At 34.6% G+C, this 22496-nt stretch overlaps 1 protein-coding gene across 20 annotated transcripts in view; it reads left to right on the top strand.

Moving 5' to 3' along the window:
- Positions 1 to 22496, top strand: part of CLOCK (clock circadian regulator) — a 121183-nt gene that overhangs the window by 41642 nt on the left and 57045 nt on the right. For 18 of the 20 annotated variants that reach the window (XM_045834234.1, XM_045834229.1, XM_045834225.1 and 15 more), the window contains 4 exons: positions 6230 to 6321; positions 14466 to 14555; positions 16936 to 16995; positions 21118 to 21266. In XM_045834234.1, the coding sequence (XP_045690190.1) occupies positions 14509 to 14555; positions 16936 to 16995; positions 21118 to 21266 (256 nt within the window). In that variant the 5' untranslated portion in view covers positions 6230 to 6321; positions 14466 to 14508. The remainder of the gene's footprint in view (positions 1 to 6229; positions 6322 to 14465; positions 14556 to 16935; positions 16996 to 21117; positions 21267 to 22496) is intronic. The other 2 variants (XM_045834232.1, XM_045834231.1) reach the window with 1 other exon arrangement.

Here is a 22496-nt window from a genome sequence, read left to right as displayed (position 1 = left end):
ACATTTACAAAGCCCCTTTTTGCCATGTAAGGCAACGCATTGCCAGGTTTCAGGGATAATGATCCTTTTAGTGGGGTCATTATTCTGCCTACCACAGGTTCCTTCCCGCTGATGCTGGTGTAGAGACCTGGTTCGGGGTGTAGTTCACTCTGAGCCTCAGGCTTGGGCTCTCTCTGAACCTTCAGATCTCCTGGAGGGTTCACTTGAGCCTGGAGACAGGCTCAGGCCTCAATCTCATTTCTAGTAAAGGAATGAGGTGCTCGTGTGTTTGGTGGACCAGATCAGTGCATTACATGATTGGAGCTCAGACGTTACTTGAAGAAATACTTAAGTTGAGTCATTGTAATAGCCCTGTGTGCCAGTAAGAGAACTGTATTAATTTTTCAGTTTTCATTTATTGAATGAAGCTTCAAAAATACCTCATATCTAGAAATTTGACAGTCTATAGTTCTAGTACCATTTGATGTTTGTCTTGAGCTGGAGTCTTCTCCAGTTCTAAGAGGTCTGTTCCACAAGACTTTGGGATGGGTGTGTTTCTTCTGTCATTTAAAAATTTAAGTTGGTTTTAAAAACTGCTATGGAGTCAGGAATGATTTTCATTTTTCTAATATTTTTACATTCATTGTAGAGGTAGACTAATGTTCCTATTCAGTATTGAATTAATAACTACTGTTTAATTTCATCTTTAATCATATATTAAATAATTAATTTTAAAAGGATTTGGGTCTTCACAAGTTAAAATTGTTCTCAGAAATAATTACCTTTTTAGCTATAATACACTCAGTAGCAAATTAGAATTTCATAAATGGTGATAAACACAGTTAAGGATTATTGCTTAGATTTTGTGTTATTTCAGTCAATTCAATTTCAGTACTGTTTTTAAATAATGCTAATAGATCTAACAGTCCCAGAAAGATCTGTGATATCAGATTTAACCTAAATTCGAAAGTAGGTCAGTGGGTCAACAGGTTATTAGGTTAGAGAAAGATTAATTGTAGTTTCAGTTTTTTAAAACCCAGGCTTTGGAGTTAACCATTTTAATAATAACTTTAAAATTATTATTAAATGAAATGAAAAGCTTTCTTCTTTATGTTATGTGAACACTACATAAGAAAAAAATCTGGTAGTCATGTGTTAGAACAGTAACATGTTACTTGTTATTCATGTTTTGTTCTCTGGAACAGATAAGCATGTATTTTATGTTCCTTATGTACATATAGCCAGGGCTCTTTTATTAAACAGTTAAAAGGAAAGGAAGAAAAAAGTCAGCACTTAAGTTTTTCTGATTATAGAAATAATGCATGTTCATGGAAGTAACTTTAGAAAGTACTAAAGAAAAGATATTTTAAAAATCCATAAAGTAATTACTCAGGAATAACCACAGTTGATACTTTAGGCATATTTGGATTTATGTTTGATATATTCTGATGCTACTGTTACTGCTATTAAATGCTTAATTTTTTCCTAGGCTTATTATTTTAAATAATAATGCAATAAATATAAAACTTCGGGTACATCTCTGTTTCTCAAAGTGAAATTACTGGGTCAGAGGACATAATTATTTTCAAGGTTTGACACATGTCACCAAATTGCTGTCAGTGAAAGAATATTGCTAATTGAAATTGACAGGCTCCTGAAGTTCTTTCCACACCAAAATTTTAATTTAGTAAAATTCACCCTTATTTTTCTTCTTGAAGATGAAAATAAAAATTAAAGTAGACACACACACAAACATACACACACCCAAAATGGGGAGATGGGGGGAAGAAGCAAGTATGAGGCAGCTATAATCTGATTAGTCAATTCCTTACTAAATATTATGTAAATAGGGTCATCAGTCTCTGTGGGTTCATGATCTTTTCTGTGTTATCTGATACAGAGACTTCGATGAAAGTAATTCATATACATTTATTAGAATTCTTAAAGCCATCATTTGATTAAAGTTTTATTTTTATCAGAATTCCTGAGTGCTTTCTTTATTACAAGGAATGTGTGTTTGAAACTACTGAGGACTACTTCATAGGAAGCCTATTAAATATAAATAGTAAATATATGTCAGTCCCTGAGCAGTTTTTATTTTTGGATCATGTCATTAGTCTGTATCATGGGTCTGTTATAGAAAGGCCTAAGAAATTCTTTGTTGTTAACCAATTCCTTCACATTATTAAGTGCCTATAAATCAATAAGTCTCCTTAAACATGTAAGAGAGGGGAAAATGCAGGGCAAACTGCTGCCACCGAGAGTGGAGAGTCAGAGAGGCAAATACAAGGAGTCACAGCTTCCCAGAACAGAGTGACTCACCAGCTGAAACCACTTCAGCAACTGTGCTGCATAGGACAGATTGCCGGAGGCTCACTGTGGACAACTTGAACAGTTAAACACTCCAGGGGGACCTGGTCATAAAGGGGTCTGTGCAGTACTGGGAGATTTATTTCCTGGAATTCAACCAGATTCCCACAGTATTAGAGAAAAATCTGCTCTTGTTTCCAGCAGGGGGAGGAAGAAAGGAACTCTATTCCCTCAACGAGGCCTGTGCTCAGAGGGAACTGTTGTAGTTAACCAGGGCCTAAAGGTTTGGGTATTATTAGAGTCTAAATGACCTGGGGGAAGGGAAATACCCAGTCCCTTTAGCATTCCTGTGGAAAAAGGAAAATACACAACTCTAGCCCTCTTACTATTCTATCTCACCTAAGGAGGGAGAAAAAAAACTGAGAATCACTTGTGAAGTTCATAGTCTAGAAGCATAGGCTCACTAAAAAACTGGACCTAATGATAAGACTAATACAGTGCTTCCCCTGCCCCCATACCTCAGCACTGTATTACTAAAGGCTTCTTTACAGCAGTTCCTTTTACTCAGTTCATCATGCCCAAGCCATACTAAAAGGCAGAAAACACAATTTGAAGAGAGAGCAAGCATTGGAACCAGACGCGGCAAGGATGTTGGAATTATCAGAGCAGTAAAACATTATGATTAATATGCTAAGGGCTCTCTAATGGATGAAGTAGACACATGCCAGACAGATGGGCAATGTAAGCACAGAGATAGAAATCCTAAGAAAGAACCAAAAGTAAATTTTAGAGTTAAAAATAACAGAAATGAAGAATGACTTTGATGGGCTTTCTAGTAGTAGAGTGGACACAGCTGAGGAAAGAATCTCTGAGCTAGAGGATACTTCAGTGATATCCTCAAAAACTAAAAAGCAGAGAACAAAGACTGAAAAAATATGGAATATCCAAGGCTGACAGGACAGCTATGAAAGGTGTAACATACATGTAATGGGAATACCAGAAGGAGAAGTAAGAGTAAGTAGCAAAAGAAATATTTGAAACAATAATGATTGAGAATTTCTCCAAATTAATACAGACATTAAACCACAGTTCCAGGAAGCTCAAGAGTTCACCAATCAGGATAAATGCCTGTCCCAACCCCCCACCCCAAATGACACCTAGGCATATCATTTTCAAACTATAAAAAATCAAAAGAAAAAATCCTGAAAGAAGCCAGAGGAAAAAAATACACCTTACCTATAGTGGAAGCTCTATATCTATTGAATAGCCACTCCCTATTTCTCCCTCTCTCAAGGCCCTGGCACTCATCATTCTACTTTCTGTATGAATTCGACTTCTTTAGTTACTTCATGTAAGTGGAATTGTGTTATTTGTCCTTCTGTAAGTGGTTTATTTTACTTAGCATAGTGTCTCAAGTTCCATGCACACTGTCACATATGACAGAATCTCCTTTTATAAGGCTGCGTATATTCCATTGTGTGTTTATACCACATTTTCTTTAACCATTCAATCCATGGATGGACTTCAAGGTTTTTTCTACCCCTTGGCCACTTATGAATATGCAGTAATGAACATGAAAGCACAATGATCTCTTTAGGTTCCTATTCTCAGTTCTTTTGGATAAATACCAGGATTGGGATTGGTAGATTATATGGTATTTCTATTTTTAGTTTTTTGAGAAAACTTTATATTGTTTTCCATAGTGGCTATACCATTTTACAGTCCCACCAACAGTGGACAGGGTTGTGATTTCTTCATATCATTGCCAGTACCTTTTAATCTTTGTTTTTTTTGTTTTTATAATGGCCATCCTAACAAATGTGGGACAATATCTCATAGTTTTGATTGACATTTCTCTAATGATTTGTGATGTTGAGCATCTTTTCACATACCTTTTGGCCATGTATTTGTCTCCTTAGAATAAATGTCTATTTAAGTCCTTTGCTCACATTTTTAAATCAGGTTTTTTTCTGTCAAGTTGTAGGAGTTCCTAATATGTTTTGGATATTTACTCATTAGCAGATAAATGATTTGCAGATATTTTCTGCCATTTAGTAGGTTGCTTTTTCATTTTGTTGATTTTCTTTGCTGTGCAGTTTTAGTTTGATGTATGCCCACTTGTCAATTTTTGAGGGTAAGGGAGAGAGAGATAGGGAGAGACACATTGATATGAGAGAGAAACATTGGTTGATTGCCTCTCATTCATACCCTGACCTGGGACCAAGACCACTCTTGTACATGTTCTGACGGGGGACTGAACCCACAGCCTCTGCATGTGCCCTGACCAGGAATCGAACCCACAGCCTTTCGATTTACAGGATGATACTCTAACCAACTAAGTCACACTGGCCAGGGCTCTGCTTTTATATTTTTTATTTCCTTTCTTCTGCTAACTTTGGGTTTAGTTTATTCTTTTCTAGTTTCTTGAAGTGTAAAGTTAAGGTCTGTATTTGAGATTTTTTTTTTTTTAGTGTTGTATTCATGACTATAAGTTTCCCTCTTAGTACTGTTTGTGCTTCATTCCATTAAGTTTTGATGTATCATGTTTTTGTTTGTCTCAACATTTTTTCTAATTTCCCTTTTGATTTATTCTTTGAGCCATTGATTATTCAAGACTCTCTGTTGTTCAGTCTTCACAGATATGTGAATTTTCTAGTTTTCCTTGTCATAGTGACTTCTAGTTTTATTCTGTTGTGGCCAGAAAAAAGGTATTTGATATGATTTCATTCACCTTGATATGACTTGTATTGTGACCTAATATGTGATCTAGAGATCTCTACACCTGGAGAATATTCCATGTGTACTGGAGAAGAATGTATTCTGCTATGGCATGGAATATTCTGTATATGTCCGATAAGTCCATGCGGCCTTTAATGTTCAAGCCATCTGTTTCCTTATTGATCTTTTGTTTGGATGTTCTATCCATTATTGAAACTGGGGTATTAAAATCTATTATTGTGTTGTAGTCTGTTTCTTTGTTCAGTTGGTCAGTGTTTGCTTTAAATATTTTTGTGCTCTGATGTGGGGTTTATATATATTTATAGTTATATATTTCTGATTAATTGACCTTTAATTATTATATAGTGCTTTTTTGTTTTTCTTGTGACAGTTTTTGACTTAAAGTCTAGTCTTATGTGTGTATAGCCACTTCTGTTCTCTTTTAGTTACCATTTCTTTGAACTGCCTTTTTCTAGTTTTTTACTTTCAGCCTCTGTGTGTCCTTAAATCTAGAATTGAGTCTCTTCTGGATTGTATATAGATAGATTTTTTTTTAAATTCCAAAGTAACTACTGTATGTCTTTTGATTGGTAAGTTCAGTTCCTTCACGTTTAAAGTAATTACAGATAGGGAAGGACTTACTATTGTCACTGTGTACCTTATTTTTGCTTTGCAGGGGTTTTTTTTGTCATTTTTTTCTCTCTCATTGTCTTTTTCATTGATTTTTTAAAAATAGTGACATGCTTTGATTCCTTTCTGATTTCCTTTTGTATATCAACTGGTGGGTTTTTGTTTTTTGTGTGTGTGTTTACCATGGGTCTTACATAAAACATCTTACAGTTGTAACAATCCCTTTTACACTCGTAACAATCTAACTTCAGTAACTCTGCTCTTTTCCTTCCCTACACACACTTTGTTATCAGTGTCACAAATTACATATTTTATGTTGTGCATCCATAAAATATTTTTGTAGTTATAGTTATTTTTATATTTTCATCTTTTGACTTCTGTGCTAAAATTTGAAAGCAATTGTTTTAGTTTATTTTTTTATTTTTACATTTTTTCTTTTTTAGAAATAATTTGTAGAGTTTAGCATTTGTCATATACATTTTATGACAAAGTTGTAATTTTATTATATATTTCAAATTTTAAAACCTTTCCATGATAAATTTATACATAAGTTGATTAAATCTAACCAATATTTTCTTTATTATTTAAACAGAATTTTGAGACTGATGGTCAGCCATATAGAAGAATACATTGAACCTATAGTTTTCTGAAGAATCAGTTCAAAAGATCCCCAAAATACAAAAGGTAAAATGATAGGATTGTATCTTGGAATGCACTGTGCAATGACATTTTTTCAGAAAAGTATATTTAAAAAATCTATAAATTGTCTTGACACAATAATTTGAAGAAAGTTTTACTTAAATTTTTTTTCTTGCATTACTTTATCCTACAATATTTATTGTGTTAGCTATGTTCAGATACTATTCAGGATACTGTGTTGATCAAGACAGAAATTGTTTCTACTGTTAGGATTGCAATTTAAAGAGAGGGAGGACAAATAAATACCAAATGAAAAAATTCGTGGTTCTATGCAGAGAATTAAAGTGGATTAATAGAGACTTGTGATAGAGATTAGTGACTGCTTTCATTGGGTAGATAGAGAAGCCCTAAATGAATAAAAATGTGTCAATTGAGATCTGAATGGCAAGAATGTGCCAACCATGTGAAGATCTGAAAGAGGTCCCCTCCCTTTGGTTACTGTAGGAGGAGGCAGTGAAACTAAAATGACCATGGAATGCCTGAGGAACTGAAAGAGCAAATGTGGCTGGAGTATAGGAAGTGGGAAAAGACTACATGGAGTTCAAGTAGGAGAAGGAAATGGGAGAGGGGCAGAGTTGCAGAAGAAAGGCAAGAAGAGTTCTGTTTTGTTATATGATATTTTAGACACCTGTAAAATCTGTTGTAATATCAAAAAAGTTGAATATATGACCCTGAAATTGAGAATCAGGTCTGGGGGTCTGGAATTGGGAATTAAGTGGCATAGAGAGTTACTTAGAGTCATATGTCTGGATGAAATTATTGAGAAATTATGATTGAGAAGGATTTAGCTTTGGGACTTGCCAGTGTTAATCAGGAGAGAGCAGCAGCCAGGGACATGGGTGGAAGAGCAAGAGAGTGTTCTGTCATAGAAACCAGGAAAAGTGTTTAATAAATGCAGACGTGGTCAGCTGTATCCCATGCTACTAAGATGTCAAAAAGGAGTAAAGCAGCCATTAGATTTGGTAACATGAATATCATTGATAACTCTAATATAAGTGAAAAGTCTCAGAATGTGTGAGGATGAAAGACTGACTAAATAAAATAGATGAAGAGAGAGGGAGAAACTGTCTGTTCAAGGTGGCAAACAATACAATTAAATTCCATTTCCTCTTAAAATTTCACTAAAGCTTAAGTAAAAGGATTTTTATAGAATACAACTTCACGAGAGCAGAGAATGGGAGAGGAAACAACTGCAATGCAATTTTAGAACCTGAAGAGCTAAAGGAAGTGTGTTAACTGTCCTGTAGATCCTGGAATCCTAAGCTAGTTGTGGGAATGCCGAGAAACAAACTTCATGGTACTACAGAATCTCTAAAATGTTCAGGAATTGAAAAGTACTCTTTATTTCTGCAAATAGGAGTGAGGGTAGGACTAAAAACAGGATGATTCATTGAAAATATTTTTTAGAAGTAACTCTATAGATCATTTTCCTGACTGGAAACCCAGGTAACTACCTCTTCCTTATCATAGCTGAAGACTAGAGATTTATTCTCTAGCAAGAATAAAATAGAGACGCATAAAAAATAGTTGGGAATGGGGTACCATATTAGCAATAAGGAGGTTAAGAACCTGGGTTATCAGATTTTTATAATTTTCAGTCAGTAGTTTAGAAGGTTTTTTTCTGTGGGAATTATAAACAGCCTAAGACAAAAGATCCGAAGACACTGATATTAAAAACTGCTCCCAAAGAAATATTCCAGTCTGATATTTCTGCAATAAAGTTCACAGTCAACAAGCCTTATCACATAGACCTTTAGTGATTTTTTTTTTTAGTACCCTACCCTTAAATATGAGCCTGTGGCCAGAGGTCACTAGATAATTTAGGAAAGCCTCTTATGTGAGATTCCAAGACCGTACCAAAGAGAAAATGCCAAATTAGGGGAAGTAGAGAACAGGTTGGTTGGTAAAAATTGAAAGAAACACAAAACTATAATTTAATAGTTTCAATTATAATAGCATAAACAATAAAATATATTTAAAAATAGTTTGAGAGGTAAGAGATGCTGAATCCATGAAAAAGAAAATAAGAAATGGAATCAGAAATGAAAATCTCAGTGGAAACACTGAAAAATAATATTTATGCTTTGAAAGTGAAGAAAAAATGGGAGGAAAAAATAAAATTGGAGCAACTGTCCAAGATCTTTAATATTCAATAATAATAGGAGTTCCACAAAGAGAATTGAATAATAAAAGGGAGAAATAGACAATTGGGAATGATGTAACAAAACTCTTCAGAATTAGAGGACACAAGTTTCCAGGTATTGGGTTGCCCAAAAAGTTCATTTAGTTTTTTCCGTACTATTGCTCTATTAGTGCTTAGTTGTCTTTAACTTATTGAAAACAATTTTGTTAGATTGTATTGTGACAGCTGTCATTTCAGTGTGCATTTAAAAAACTCACTCAAAATTGGTGAATTTTTGTGCAGCTATTTTAATGTTGAAGATGGAAGAAAATATGCAACATTTTCAGCATATTATGCTTAGTTATTTCAAGAAAAGTAAAAACACAACTGAAAAGCAACAGAAAATTAGTGCAGTGTATGGAGAAGGTGCTGTGACTGATCAGACATGTCAAAGTAGTTTGTGAAGTTTCCTGATACTATGGACATTTTGGCCAAATAATTCTTTGCTGTGGGGCTGTCTTATGCATTGGGAGATGTTTAGCAGCACCCCTGGCCTCTACCCAGTATAAAACAATAGCAGGAGATAGCCAACATACTCATAGTACCCAAATCAATAAGATTATTGGTAAAAATGAAAAATGTGTCTTTTATGGGAAAAACTAAATAGACTTTTCTGTCACCGAATACACAGAGCCCATAGCATGACCAATATAGATAGGAAAATTAGTCTAAAATATGGCATCACTGTTAAATTTTAAAACAAACGGAGCTCCCAGAATAAGTGAAATAGTGGGTCACATATAAAGGATCAGTAGTCATAATGACTTTGGGATTTCTGATACATTGGAAACTAGTGGGAAACAGAGCCTTCATAATTCTGAGGGAAAAATGATTTCAGACTCAATATTTAATATTCAGCCAAACAGATGGTTAAGAATAGACTAATGACAATTTTTAGACTTACATTGCCTCAAAAAATTGCATCTGCCATTTCTGTTTTCTTGGGCAGTTATTGTAGAAGGTGCTGAACAATAATAAAGAAGGAAACTAAAGATGAAGCCATACAAGAAACAGGGAATGCAACTTAAGTAGAGACCCAGGAAACTACCAGGATAATAGTGATTAGTGATCCCAAGATTACAGTTGGTCACCAGTCACAGAGAACATACAGTGCCAGTAGGAATAGGTCAGAGGGTGCCAAAGAAACAGCTATGAGAAGATTAAATTGATAGAATGCATGATGTGTTCAGCAATATGAAGAATAGATTAGATAGGGAAGAGTTTGGGGCAGTGTTGGTGATAAGTATATAGAAAGCCAGGTAAATAAAAAACAATAGGACAATTTTTAACCTTGGGGAAAACTACTCAGAAAGAGAAAGTAATTGTTGTATACCATATGACCCTGCTGTGATTTGCATTTACAGAGTCATTAATAATACTAACTGAATATAACCACCTAGCCAAAATTATGATATTGGGAATTTGGGCAAGTATGCATGTGTTTGAGGCCAAGATGGAGGAGTGGAAGAGAGCTAAATTCTTATTTTCCTTAGTGGACTTCAGTAGCTGATGCCTAAAAAAATACAACACTATTGGGACAACTCAAATTGGGACTGTGTAGGCACCCTACCTAAAATAGAACAAATCAAGAAGTAACAAAATACAGGTATTAGAGATAGGGACTTAACTACCAAAGAAACAAAGAGATGAAGGTAGGAAATGGGAATGAGAGGACTTTGAATTTTTAGTATGTCCTATAACAGCACTCTTTGGATGCTTTAAACTGTGAACATGTGTATATTGGTGAAAAAAAGCTTGTAAACACTTAATTTTAAAATAAGAAAGAGAGGCCTGGCTGGCGTAGCTCAGTGGATTGAGTGCAGGCTGCGAACCAAAGCATCGCACGTTAGATTCCCGGTCAGGGCACATGCCTGGGTTGCAGGCCACATCCCCAGTGGGGAGCCAAGTGAGAGGCAATCACACATTGATGTTTCTCTCTTTCTCTTTTTCCCTCCCTTCCCCTCTCTAAAAATAAATAAAAATAAAATCTTTAAAAAAGAAAAGAAAAAAGAAACCATATTAAAAAAATAAATAAAATAAGAAAGAGAATGGAATTCAAGATGTTGAAACAACAATAGCACACAACTCTGACAATCAGTTTTCTAGTGAAAGGGGACAGAAAAGGCAGCATCTGAAGGGGGTTGGTGAGTCATGGGAGCTTTTTATTTTTATTTTTTTTTATGGTAAAATACTAAGATGTTGATCAGATTAATCTATTTATAAAGGGAGAATTTAGAGATGTAGTATTGGAAAGCCTTGAGAGGTGACAGCAGATGGATGGTGTTTCAGAAGACATGTAGTGTCATGTCATTAGATACTGCAGTTTATTTTTAATACAGAATATGTCATTTTGTATATAAGGGTTATTTTCCAAAGATGGAATGTCAGGCACTTCCATGCTGATTTAAAAACATACCTGCTTCTATATTTAGCAAGTTTTAGCTTGTTTATAAACTTTCTTAATTACTAATACCTCCCCATGGGATAAATATTTTTTTAAAGGTAGAAAAGGGTAAAGGGGGGCTAAATAGTGATGGAAGAAGACTTGACTTGATGTGATAATTACACAATATAATACACAGATGATTGTAGAATTGTACACCTAAAACCTATAGAATTTTATTAACCAGTAAAACCTTTGGAACCCTATCACCCACAGAATAAAATTCAAGCTCCTTAGCAAAGCATATGAGGAACATCTGCTATTTTGGATACAACCAGCCTTGCTTCACCATATACTACCTGCACATTTACCCCATCTCTACTGGGCTTCTCAATTTCCCCACCTCCATTTAAAAAAAAAAAAGCTTATTTTCAAAATGTTTATAGAAGACTTATGCTGCCCTTGGGCTTCATTGTTATAAAATAGTAACTAATGTGGTGCTTACTCATCTGGAAAGTCATATCACTGAATGACTTTGAACTCAAGTTGCTTATGTAAAGGAACATTTGATTCCTAGCTGTAACTTGATCTTTTATAATTTAATTTGTGAACTTTGGATTTCAATGACTCTAACTGATCCTTTCAAAAACATATTGCATGCCATGCTGGCCTTTTAACATCAGTATTTAAGAAAAAATACTTTTTATAATAAAACAATCTATGTTAGATTGTATACTTGAAATTCCTTGCTATATGTAGGGACATTGCATTGTCCCTAAAACTGAATTCTCAGAATCCATAGTGTGGGCAAGTGTGACTGGCTCGTCCTTTTGTCCTGAAAGTGTAAGTCTTAGGGCAGTCATCACACAGGATTTTTGTCTGTTCTCCCATTACCACTTTATTTTCTTAAAATTAACTTGATACCATTTAAAGAAGTCAAGAGGGATCTTCTAACAATTGGTCCAGAGTTCTTAGGCCTGTTTCACTTTTGCCCTTACCTGTCCCTTAAATATGTCTGTCAGTTGGCTGGAAAAGATTTTGTACCAGACTGTTAGACATATAGTCTCACATTGTTCAGTTGGCCCGACAACAAATAATGTTTGAAGAATATTGTTAACACTAATAGTAAAATAGCCTAATATAGCATTGGTCTGTATCTTTAAACCATTTTGTATTCATTCTTCTCACAGTCAGCATGGCCCTTCCTACAGTCTAAACTCTAATTCTTGGAGTCCTTTATTAATTTTCTAGTTTGCCCTATTTTACCTTTTGATAATTAAATAAGCATATATTCTATGCCATACAAAGTTCAGATCTGGCCTTTTAACTTTAAGCCGAAACTGTTCTTTTTAAAATCACTGAAATTGGCATTTTTACCTTCGTACTGTTCTTTTTGTTCCAGTGATGGAACCACTCTCTGTTATTACCAGGATGATCAGTATGTCTTTTGGACCAGAGAGCTGTACTTAAGTGATCTTTAAAGTCTCTTCTGACACTAAAATTCTGTGATTCCTGTGTTCCATCTGCTGGTGTCACTCCAGACATTTAAAATGAGTATTTATCCTGGTGCTAGTTCTTTTTAGTTTTACCAGGGGGGAATCACTAATTTTCTTTTAAGAAGTCTTAGCGCTTCACAGTCTCACTTCTGCAGCCGTAACCACACGAGGAATGCAGCATCATTTATTAAGGGTTATTCCCTCTTCTTCTCATGAATGTACATTTGAAAATGATAAAATATTTTAGAATCTCATGTTCTTAGAATACTTTTAATCTTATGTGGTTTAGTTAGTATAACATACTAATTTACACTAGCTTCTAAATTTTAAATAAAAATATAATAAAAGAATTTTTTTTATGCCTCAAAACTTATGATATTAGAATTAAGGTGGTTTTTCAACATTTAACTTATGACTATAGGACAAAGTATCTTGTATGAATATAACCTTCCTTACACTTTAGAAATACTGTAGATAATAAAGAGACAAATTTTAGGCTTATGATTCAGTTCTAAAACAGTCAATCTTAATTTTTTTAATGTGAGTGTAAGACTCTGGTTCTTTACTTGCTCTCACCACTATGAGGCATATCCTCTCTTTATGCTCTAGTGATTAAACCTTTAAGTTGTTAATATGCCTAGATTTTTCTCTAAAGAAAATGCTAATCCTTTTAAAGTGGCTCAGTGTGATGCTACTTCATCTCACAAAGGTTGTGCCTTTGCAAATTGCTATTCTTGTGACTTGGAATTATTTCAACTATGATCTCTTACTGTCCTCTATTCTCTTATTTCTGAAACTTAAATGATGATAGAAATCTCCTGGGGACTTTGTTAAAATGTCACTCTGATTCAGAAGTACTGGGGTGGGGCCCAAGATTCTGTCTTTTAACAAGCTCACAGATACAACTGATGCTGATGGTCTCTGGATCGTATTTTAGTAATAACAATGTAGACTGTCTGGCAAACTCACTATTGTCGAAGAGTATGTCCTCTGACTCCTCCCTCTGTACCATCATTATTCCTTTTACTATAATTATGTAGTTATATCTCCCTATTTAATTCAAAATTTTTGCCCAGGATTGTGTCTTTCATTTTTATATTCCCAAAGCTTACCATACTGTATAACAAAATAAGCTTGCAATAAATGTTTATTGCTGATTAGATGGTGTTATTGTAGCCTATTTATAGTTACTAGTCTAATACATTGGGTTGTCCAAAGAGTTTATTTCCGTAAGATGGCTCTAGTAGTGCTTAGTTACCGTTAATGTCATTAGAAATAAGTTTGTTAGGTTGTATTGTGACAGCTGTCATATCAGTGTGCATTTAAAAACAACTTATCAGAATTGGTGAATTTTTGTGTAGCCATTTTAATATTGAAGATGGAAGAAAATATGCAACATTTTTGGCATATTATGCTTTTATTATTTCAGGAAAGGTAGAAATGCAAAAAAAGATTTGTGCAGTGTACGGAGAAGGTTCTGTGACTGATCAAATGTGTCAATCACACAGGAGATAGCGGACATACTCAAAATATCCAAATCAATAAAGTTATTGGTGAAAATGAAAAATGTGTTTTTTAGTGTCGCAGGTTTGATTCCTAGTCAGGGTACATGCCTGGGTTGCAGGCCATGACCCCCAGCAACCGCACATTGATGTTTCTCTCTCTCTCTCTTTCTCCCTCCCTTCCCTCTCTAAAAAATAAATAAATAAGTAAATAATCTTTTAAAAAAGAAAAGAAAAGTGTGTTTTTTATTTTATGGACAAAAACCACCCAAACTTCTTGGCCAACCCAATCTATGAGTATTAAGTATAGCTTTTAAATTTTTATTATTTTATAGTACAAAGAAAATGAATTGTGAACTTCAGTTTTTTCCTGTAGTCCTTTTTGGGAAGGAAAAAAGGGCTCAAATGTGTCCCAGCTAAGCTGCTTGCTTGAAAGTGTTTCAGCTGTTAGTACAAATAAAAATATTTTGAAGTCTCTATAACAACATATAGTGTTTCTCAATATTACTATGTTTGCAGATTAAGTTTTTTAGAAAACTAACAACTTATTTTTCTTTCCATCCTAGGAGAAGTACAAATGTCTACCACGAGACGAAAACGTAATATGTTATGTTGTTTACCGTAAGCTGTAGTAAAATGAGCTCGATTGTTGACAGGTATGTTTTTTTTTTTTTTTGAGACTCTTATTTTAAATTATAAAGCTATTTTAAAATTCACTATTAGAGTAATGGTCTATATCAAACTGATAAAAGTAGTTTTATGTTTAAACGTAATTATTATTGCATTTAATTTCTGTATCGAGCAACCACAGTGTAATAGTAGGTGTGTTAATATTGTCTAGAGCTAAAGTCAACAGTGTATAGCTTGTGTCCTAAGTGGGTCTTTGAACTATTATTTTGGGCGATTTGGTCAGAGCTGCTCTGACAGAAATTGTGACGATTGTAAATGTTTCCATGGTACCTTCTGGAATCATCTATCTCCTTATGTCTTGTCCTTTTTCTCCTTATTTATTGATGCTAACTCTCTTCTAAGCATTTTAGCATTTGTCACTGATAAGAGGTAGTCATAATTAGGATTTCATTAAATTTTAATCTTTAAATCTTGCTTTTGGAAAAAAGATAAATCTCTGTGTTTCCTTTATTTTAATCATTTATTTTTACATTTTAACCTCTCTGATACTGGGATTCATCTTACACTTGGCTTGTCATGGTTTAGTTGGTAGCATTTTTTTCTTTCCAAGTAGTACATAAGATACTGATAAGTAGTGAGTGTACTTAAATTTCATGAAGTGCATAACATTTTAAGCAACTATTTGATAGCTAATGTGCAGGGTACTTTTTTATATGTTATTTATTTAAAATCATATTATTTCATGAGATCTCATAGGTGAGGAAAAACTGTAAGTTAGAGAGTGCACATAGTTAAGTGATGAACAGGAATTATATTGGTCTGCCTGACATTATAAAGTTCCTGTGCTTTTTATTACAGTGTGCTGTGTATTCTTCTGTAAGGCATTCTTTAAGAGTTTTGTAGTAGAGTTGTATACAGAAGTGACTTTCGACATGTGGGGACAGGCCTTCTTCCTTTTCTATGAGATAAATAGTGAAGATATATACTGTACCAGAACTTGAGTCCCAAGAGGCAAAGAGTTTTTCTTAGAGAAGCCTGCTTGTACCACTCATAGGTTGGCTTATGCCATACTTCAGATGGGATCTGTGAGTAGGCTTCTCCTCAGAAAGGATGTTTCTTCACTGCTCCTGAGAGATTAAATATGATTTGGGCATTATACTTCTGAGTGATTGCCAGTTCCCACTGTAGACACGATCACATCTGTGTGTTTAGACTTGAAGCAACAGTTCTTAATACACGTTCATCTCATCTCTGAATATGATGAAAGTTATGGACTCTCTTCTCAATAAAATGCATATACGTACAGAACTGTTCATAAATTTCAGTGCATTCATTGAACCTCCAAAGTCCATACGTGGACCTCCATGATACCACATTTGCAGATGATCTCAACAGTGGGTATAACATATGCTTTACAGGACTTCATAGGCCACAGGAAGGTATGTTTAAAGGAGTGAATAGTGAATTGGTGTAAAACCTCACAAATCAACGGAAACTATTTAATATTGCTCCTTAGGTTAAGATTTCATGTTAGAATGCTGTTCCCCTACATCTTCCCATAACCAACTTTTTCTTGTTACTTAGAACTCAGCTTAAATGTTCCCTACCTCAACAAATCCTTCCTTAACCCCTCAGACTAAAGCAACCACCTAGTAACTAAAACATCACCCCCTTTTTAAAAAATAAAATTTGTCATATGTTTTTGTGTTGATTTGTCTCTTTTGGCTAGAAAATGAGCTGTAGAGAGCAGTGACCTACCTGCATGGCTGGTTAACTGTTCCATAACCACGTCCAAAACAGAACCTGGCCTATGAATGCTAATAAATGTTTTGTCAAATGAGTCAGTAATGAATGAAAATGTATTATGCTAGATATTCAGCTATTATGCTAGATATTGTAGTAGATATCTTAAAGCAGTGGTTTAAGTTATTGTGCTAAATATTGTGTTGTTTATGAGTGATTTATGGTTTATAAATTGAATACCTCAGAAAATAAATTTTGTAACTGTTCTTATAATTAAAAATAGTTTCAAGCGAATCACTTTATAAAATGGAAAAATATACTGACTTTCTATAGGTTTTCAGTGGTTACTGGATGTTTGAAACAAGATATTTAACATATAATTAAATTAAATTCTGGTTTCATATGTTGTATGTAGTATAGCTAAGTAAGTAGTTTTTAAATTCACATTTGTAACAGTTTTAAAATATAATAAAAATGGCTAACTTTAATTTTCTAAAATTTATTGGAGAACAGGTTAGTAGTTACAGAATTTGAATTCGTGCAGTCCATTACCTTTATAAAACTCTAGTATATAATTGATTTGATTCACATGTCATTTTTATGTTGCTGTTGCTTAATGAGTCTGTTCTTATTTTTTTTTTTTTTTGTCCACTTTCTTTTTAGAGATGATGGTAGTCTTTTTGATGGATTGGTGGAAGAAGATGACAAGGACAAAGCAAAAAGGTAGCTGAACTTAAGATGTAAAATAGTAAATAATTGAATAATAAGTAATAGTAAAAATAGTAAATCACTGATTTTCAGAAGTTCTCTGCCTTAAAACTCAATGTTCAATAACTAGGTGGGAGAGCTTGGAATTCAGTATCCAGTTTATAAGTTAAACAATCCTCTAGATGTGCTCTTCTCATCAAATCACATTATGGGTACATAGTATCTCCATGTCATCATTGGGGATGTTAACCTTCATCACTTGGCTAAAATAGGGTTTGCCTGGATTCACCATTGTAGTTACTACTTTTCTCTTAACGTACTCAATTTTTTGGAAGTAAGCTAAGTGTAGCCCACCTTCAGAGTAGGAATTAGGGGAATTAAGCTTTACCTCTACATGTATTTGCAATTCTTCTGTAAAAATAAACTCTTTGCTATTTATTTATATCTATATAGACTTAAATATTTATTTTATACTGTAGGTTCTACTTCAGTGCTATTTTATTTATTTTTTGCTCGAATTATTCTAGCCTTGGCCATTGGGAGGTCTTTCGTGTTTGGCTCCTGTATGTTTTGACATACCTCCAGTCTTCAGTAGAAGGGAAAGCAGATAATTGAGACAGGGAGGGAAGAATTGTTGGAGAGGTATCATTAAGTAGGTGCGGGAATGGGATCCAGAGCCAGGGTGGTAACAGTTGAGGCTTTGACCTTAAATGGGGATCTTGACAGTTAATTATAGTACCAAGAGGGAGGGTCCAGGTAGCAGCAGTACAGCCAAGTTTGTAGTCATTGAGAGTGAGCTGTAAATACTTGGGTCTTTACCAGCCATGTTGACCTATGTAGGTACATAGACAAGGGTAGAGGTGTTGTAGAATTACACACAGATACAAAAGATAAACATGTAATACATAATAGTTCCTAAATGTATTTAGCAAAATAAAAGGTATTTCAATGAGGAAAATATTTACACTAACCACATAAGTTGCTAAATACTTTAATGAATGATTAAAATACAAGTATATCTAGGAAGATTTTGAGGGAAGTTGTAATTTTCTTCATGAAAATAAAAAGATCTGTATTGGAAGCTAAAAAATATATAGGACACCCCTTATCCATTAACCTCAGTGTAGTGGAGAAAAGTTCTTATAAAATCATCAGGGTAGAGATAAAGTCTCTAAGATGGGAATCATTAGTTTTGCCTTAATGAAAAGGCAGAATTCTAAGGAATCGACCTGGACAATCTTACGGGCCAAGTTTATAGATGGATAAAGTAAGCTAAGGGTATTCTATTTGCAAAGAAATGTATTTTAGTAAACCGAAAATACTATCACTGTGGGAAGCCTTGGAGAAAGAGGAGGAATCCTGTAATGATGCTGTCAGAATTAAATAGGGCCACACTGAACTTTTTGACTAAAAACAATGATGATTTAAAGACCTTACTGTTGAACCCGGAAGAATGGGAGTTCTAGAGTTATTCCCCCAAATGGAGCATCTGTGACCTGTTATCAGTGAGGTCATTCTGAGAACTAATTACTTCCAACCTGAATGTACTATGAAGTAAAAAGTTTGCTTTCATGGGTGTGGTCCAGTGGTAGAGTTGGTAAGGATATTTGCTTTCTGTATATTTTCTTGTCCTGAAATCAAAATGCCTGATTTGAATTATTACTTCGTGGTAGCTCTATGACCCTAGGCATATTTTTCTTTATGCCTGAGTTGTCACACCCATAAAATGGAAAATAATGAAGCCTACCTCGAAGGAATTAAATGAGATTTCATGACCACTTACTAGCACCTGGCACATAAATACACAACAAATACTGGCCCCACTACCACAACAAATACTGGCTGCTATCTTTACTCCCCCCCCATGTGTTCAGTTGTTTCATATATAGATGTTTATCTCTTATTTACTCTTTTCTACAGGAATATAACTAGATCCAAATATCAAACTACCTCATGTATGTAAAAGCCCATGTCACAATATCTAAATTCTACCCAAACAATCTGTCCACCAAAACAAATATTATATTTTATATTTCACATTGATAGCATTGTTAGCAACTTGGGATTCCTTAGATTTCCCCTTTGGTTCTCCACTCCAAACTGAATCTGATTTACCAAGAATTGGTAGTTCTGCCTCTTAACCCTCAGATTCACACTGCTCTGTTAACAGTGCCCTTGCCATGATTTATATATAGGTTAGGAAATTACAGTTACCTCCTAAGTGGTCATCTGGCTGCCAGTCTTTTTTGGCATATGGTAGGTTTTTAATAGTATTTGCTAGAGAAATTTGTTTTGCCAAGCATTGATCCTTTCATCAGTCTGATGTCAGAATAGTCTTCTTAACAAGCATCTCTAGCCATGTCATTTCTTTCTTTAAAACCTTTCAGTGCCTTCCTATGGCTTTCAAGATTAAACTCAAATTCTTTTATGTAGCATAAAACATGATTTTTGTTCAGTGCTTTATACTCTGACACACCCCCTAACTCCACTGTACTTATACACTCTACACTTGGGCCAGTGCACTGGCCACATTAGCCATGCTGAACTGCTTGTGCAGGTTTTCATCTTTGTGCAGGTTTCCTGTGCCTGGAGTGCCCTGCCATAGCCCCACTACCACCTCTTTCTCACATAGTCTCCAGGACTCAGGTCGGCAACAGCTGGATGCCATCCCTGGTTCCTTTGACTTTCCTTAGGAATTAGGTGACTTTTTCAATTTTTATTAAATTTGTTGGGGTTACATTGGTAATGAAATTATGTAAGTTTCTAGAGTACAATTCTATAATACATAGTTTCCAAAGGAATTAGGTGAATTTCTTGGGAGGGATATTTTTCTCCAGTATCCCTAGCCCTTACTAGCACAGTCTCTGTCACTATAGCTAGCATTCACTGTCTGATGGGGGTCTGATGCAGGAGTCAGTTAACATCTCTTATGTTTCTTAAAAATTTTGAACAATTGTATTTTTCCCTGGTACTAATATAGAATAAATGCTAGCTAGTTCTTTATGGGAAAACAAACAAAAAAATACATAAAATTGCCGTCTGACATTTTGGGAAGGTACGACACTGAAACGAAAACTGAATTCTGAAGTCAGTTTTATTCTGAAGTCAGTTTTAATGATCTGCTTCACAAAGCAGATAATTAGAGGTATTATAAAATGGTAAATTAATTGTACTGTATTATACTTGTCTCAAGAGGTCTCTGTGCAACTAAGTATTTGTTTACTGGTTACTGCTTCACATAGAGTATTAGTAATTATTCATTTAGCACATGTATTTTGAATGTTTCCTGTTTGTTAGATGTTATGCTTAAGTGCTTAGATCAGGGGTGTCAAACTCATTTTCACAGGGGGCCACATCAGCCTCATGGTTGCCTTTGAAGGGTTGAATGTAATTTTAGGACTGTATAAATGTAACTACTCCTTAACAGTTAAGGGAGAGCTCTGTGCTGCTGCCAGGTAGCAACAAGGTGCAGGGTCGGATAAAACAAGGTGGAGGGCTGGATTCGGCCCATGAGCCTTGTGTTTGCCACTAGTGGCTTAGGGAAAAAAAATGGACCTCTTTTATCAATGAGCCCATGGCCTGATGGAGAGACAGATCCGCAAACAAATGATTACAGCTCTGTGTTGGAACTGGGCTATAGGAATAAAGACGAAGAATGTGTGGGTAAGCATCAGGGTAGGAAGATTTTCCTGTCTGGATTTGCTTGTAATATAAAACTTGGAGGAGATGGATAACTCTTTTCTCTTCAACAATTTTTAATAATTTGTATTTATACATTTTATATACTTTTATAAAATGTATCTCAGTAATATTTATGACAACCTTATAAGGAAAATCAAATTGTTGGTAAGTATTAGAGTAAATAAAACCTGAGATGTGAATGTAGTTTGTCTTACTGACATTTTCATAAAAACATGTATGCCAAATGTTTAATATATAGAAGTTTCTTTATTGATAAACAAGAAAAAGTATTGCCCGTGTTTACTGTATATTGTTGGTGAATTAGGTATTTATTACCATCAAATTAACAGAAGAACATGTTGTGTGGTTGTGTCCAAATTGAGCATTATGCTATACTCTTTGTGTAATTAAATGGATTGTTCGAAAACTACTTATTTAATTTTTTTATTTCATCAGAGTATCTAGAAACAAATCTGAAAAGAAACGTAGAGATCAATTTAATGTTCTCATTAAAGAATTGGGATCCATGCTTCCTGGTAATGCTAGAAAGATGGACAAATCTACCGTTCTGCAGAAGAGCATTGATTTTTTACGAAAACATAAAGGTAAATTGTTAACTTTGTAAAATGGGTCTTTTTTTTAAAAACAACAGACTTCCCTTAAAGCATAACGAGATAGAATCTTGGCAGTGATGCTTAAGGTTGGATGCTTCACAGCCTTTTTTTTTTAAAGAGAAAGAAATCAGTTGCTTTTTAAAGATTTTCTGGCATGTTTTTTCCTTTATTCAACAAACATTTACTTAGTGCCTAGTATATTATATCCTAAATTCTCATGGTACAGAGTAGCAACAGTCCTGGCCCTCAAGTAACTCAAGCCAAGGGAGACAAACATCTAAACAGCTAATTACAGTACAAATAATTACAAAGGGTAGAGTGCTTGTGAACCTTAAATTTGTTAGGAAAACACAGAGGAAAGAATGTGTCAGGGAAGGCTTAAAAACAGTTAATTTTTTCAACTGAGTTTTCCTTTAAGATTAAGTAAGGAAAACAGCATTTCACACAGAGGAAATAGCAGGTGCAAAAGCAGAGAAACAGGGAAAGTTCAATGCAACTGGAACATAGTTTGAGTTGGAAAGCTACTGGCATATGTGAAAGAAAGGCAAGTGCCAGATTGTAAGGGCCTTATATGTCATTTTAAAAGATCGTTTGTTTCAGTGTATGTCTAGGAACTTAACACTATGTTAAAATAAAGTGACTATTTCTTAATCAGAGAAGATCACTTTGACTACATAAATCATGAAAGGAAAATTTAAGGACTATTAAGTATTTTGGTAACATAATTCTGGAAAAAGTTGTAAAAGGACATTTCCTTTTTCAGATGTAATGAAACTGCAAAACTAAGGAGAATTTGTAATTAGTGCCTCTGTTTATTTCTCCCTGGCTCACTCAGTGATGCGTTATTCACCTGATTCATGCTCCACCACTCTTGAGAATTATTTTTGTTAATTTCACTAATGCCATTCCTCCCCACCTTCTGTGCTGCCAGTAAAACAGTAGCTTTTCTCATACTTCATTTTCTGAAGCACTGGGAATTTTAATCTATCCTCTACTGGCTTTCCTTCCCCTTGGCCTGTGTTATACTATACTTCTTCATTCAACTCCCTCTCCCTAACTAATGTTAACTTCATTGTTCCTCGGTCTTTTTCTGCTCTCTACATGTGACATTTCTCAAGGTGTTACCTTTTTTCTTGCTTTTTCTACACTCTTTTCCTTGCTTATCTCATTCCACAGCTTCAGCTGTTGTCTCTCTGTTTAACTACTAAATCTGTATTTTAG

The sequence above is a fragment of the Phyllostomus hastatus genome, unplaced genomic scaffold (genome assembly GCF_019186645.2).
Source record: "Phyllostomus hastatus isolate PE091 unplaced genomic scaffold, TTU_PhHast_1.1 phas_contig_196, whole genome shotgun sequence".
NCBI lineage: Eukaryota > Metazoa > Chordata > Mammalia > Chiroptera > Phyllostomidae > Phyllostomus > Phyllostomus hastatus.
This window is presented reverse-complemented; position numbering and strand designations above follow the sequence as displayed.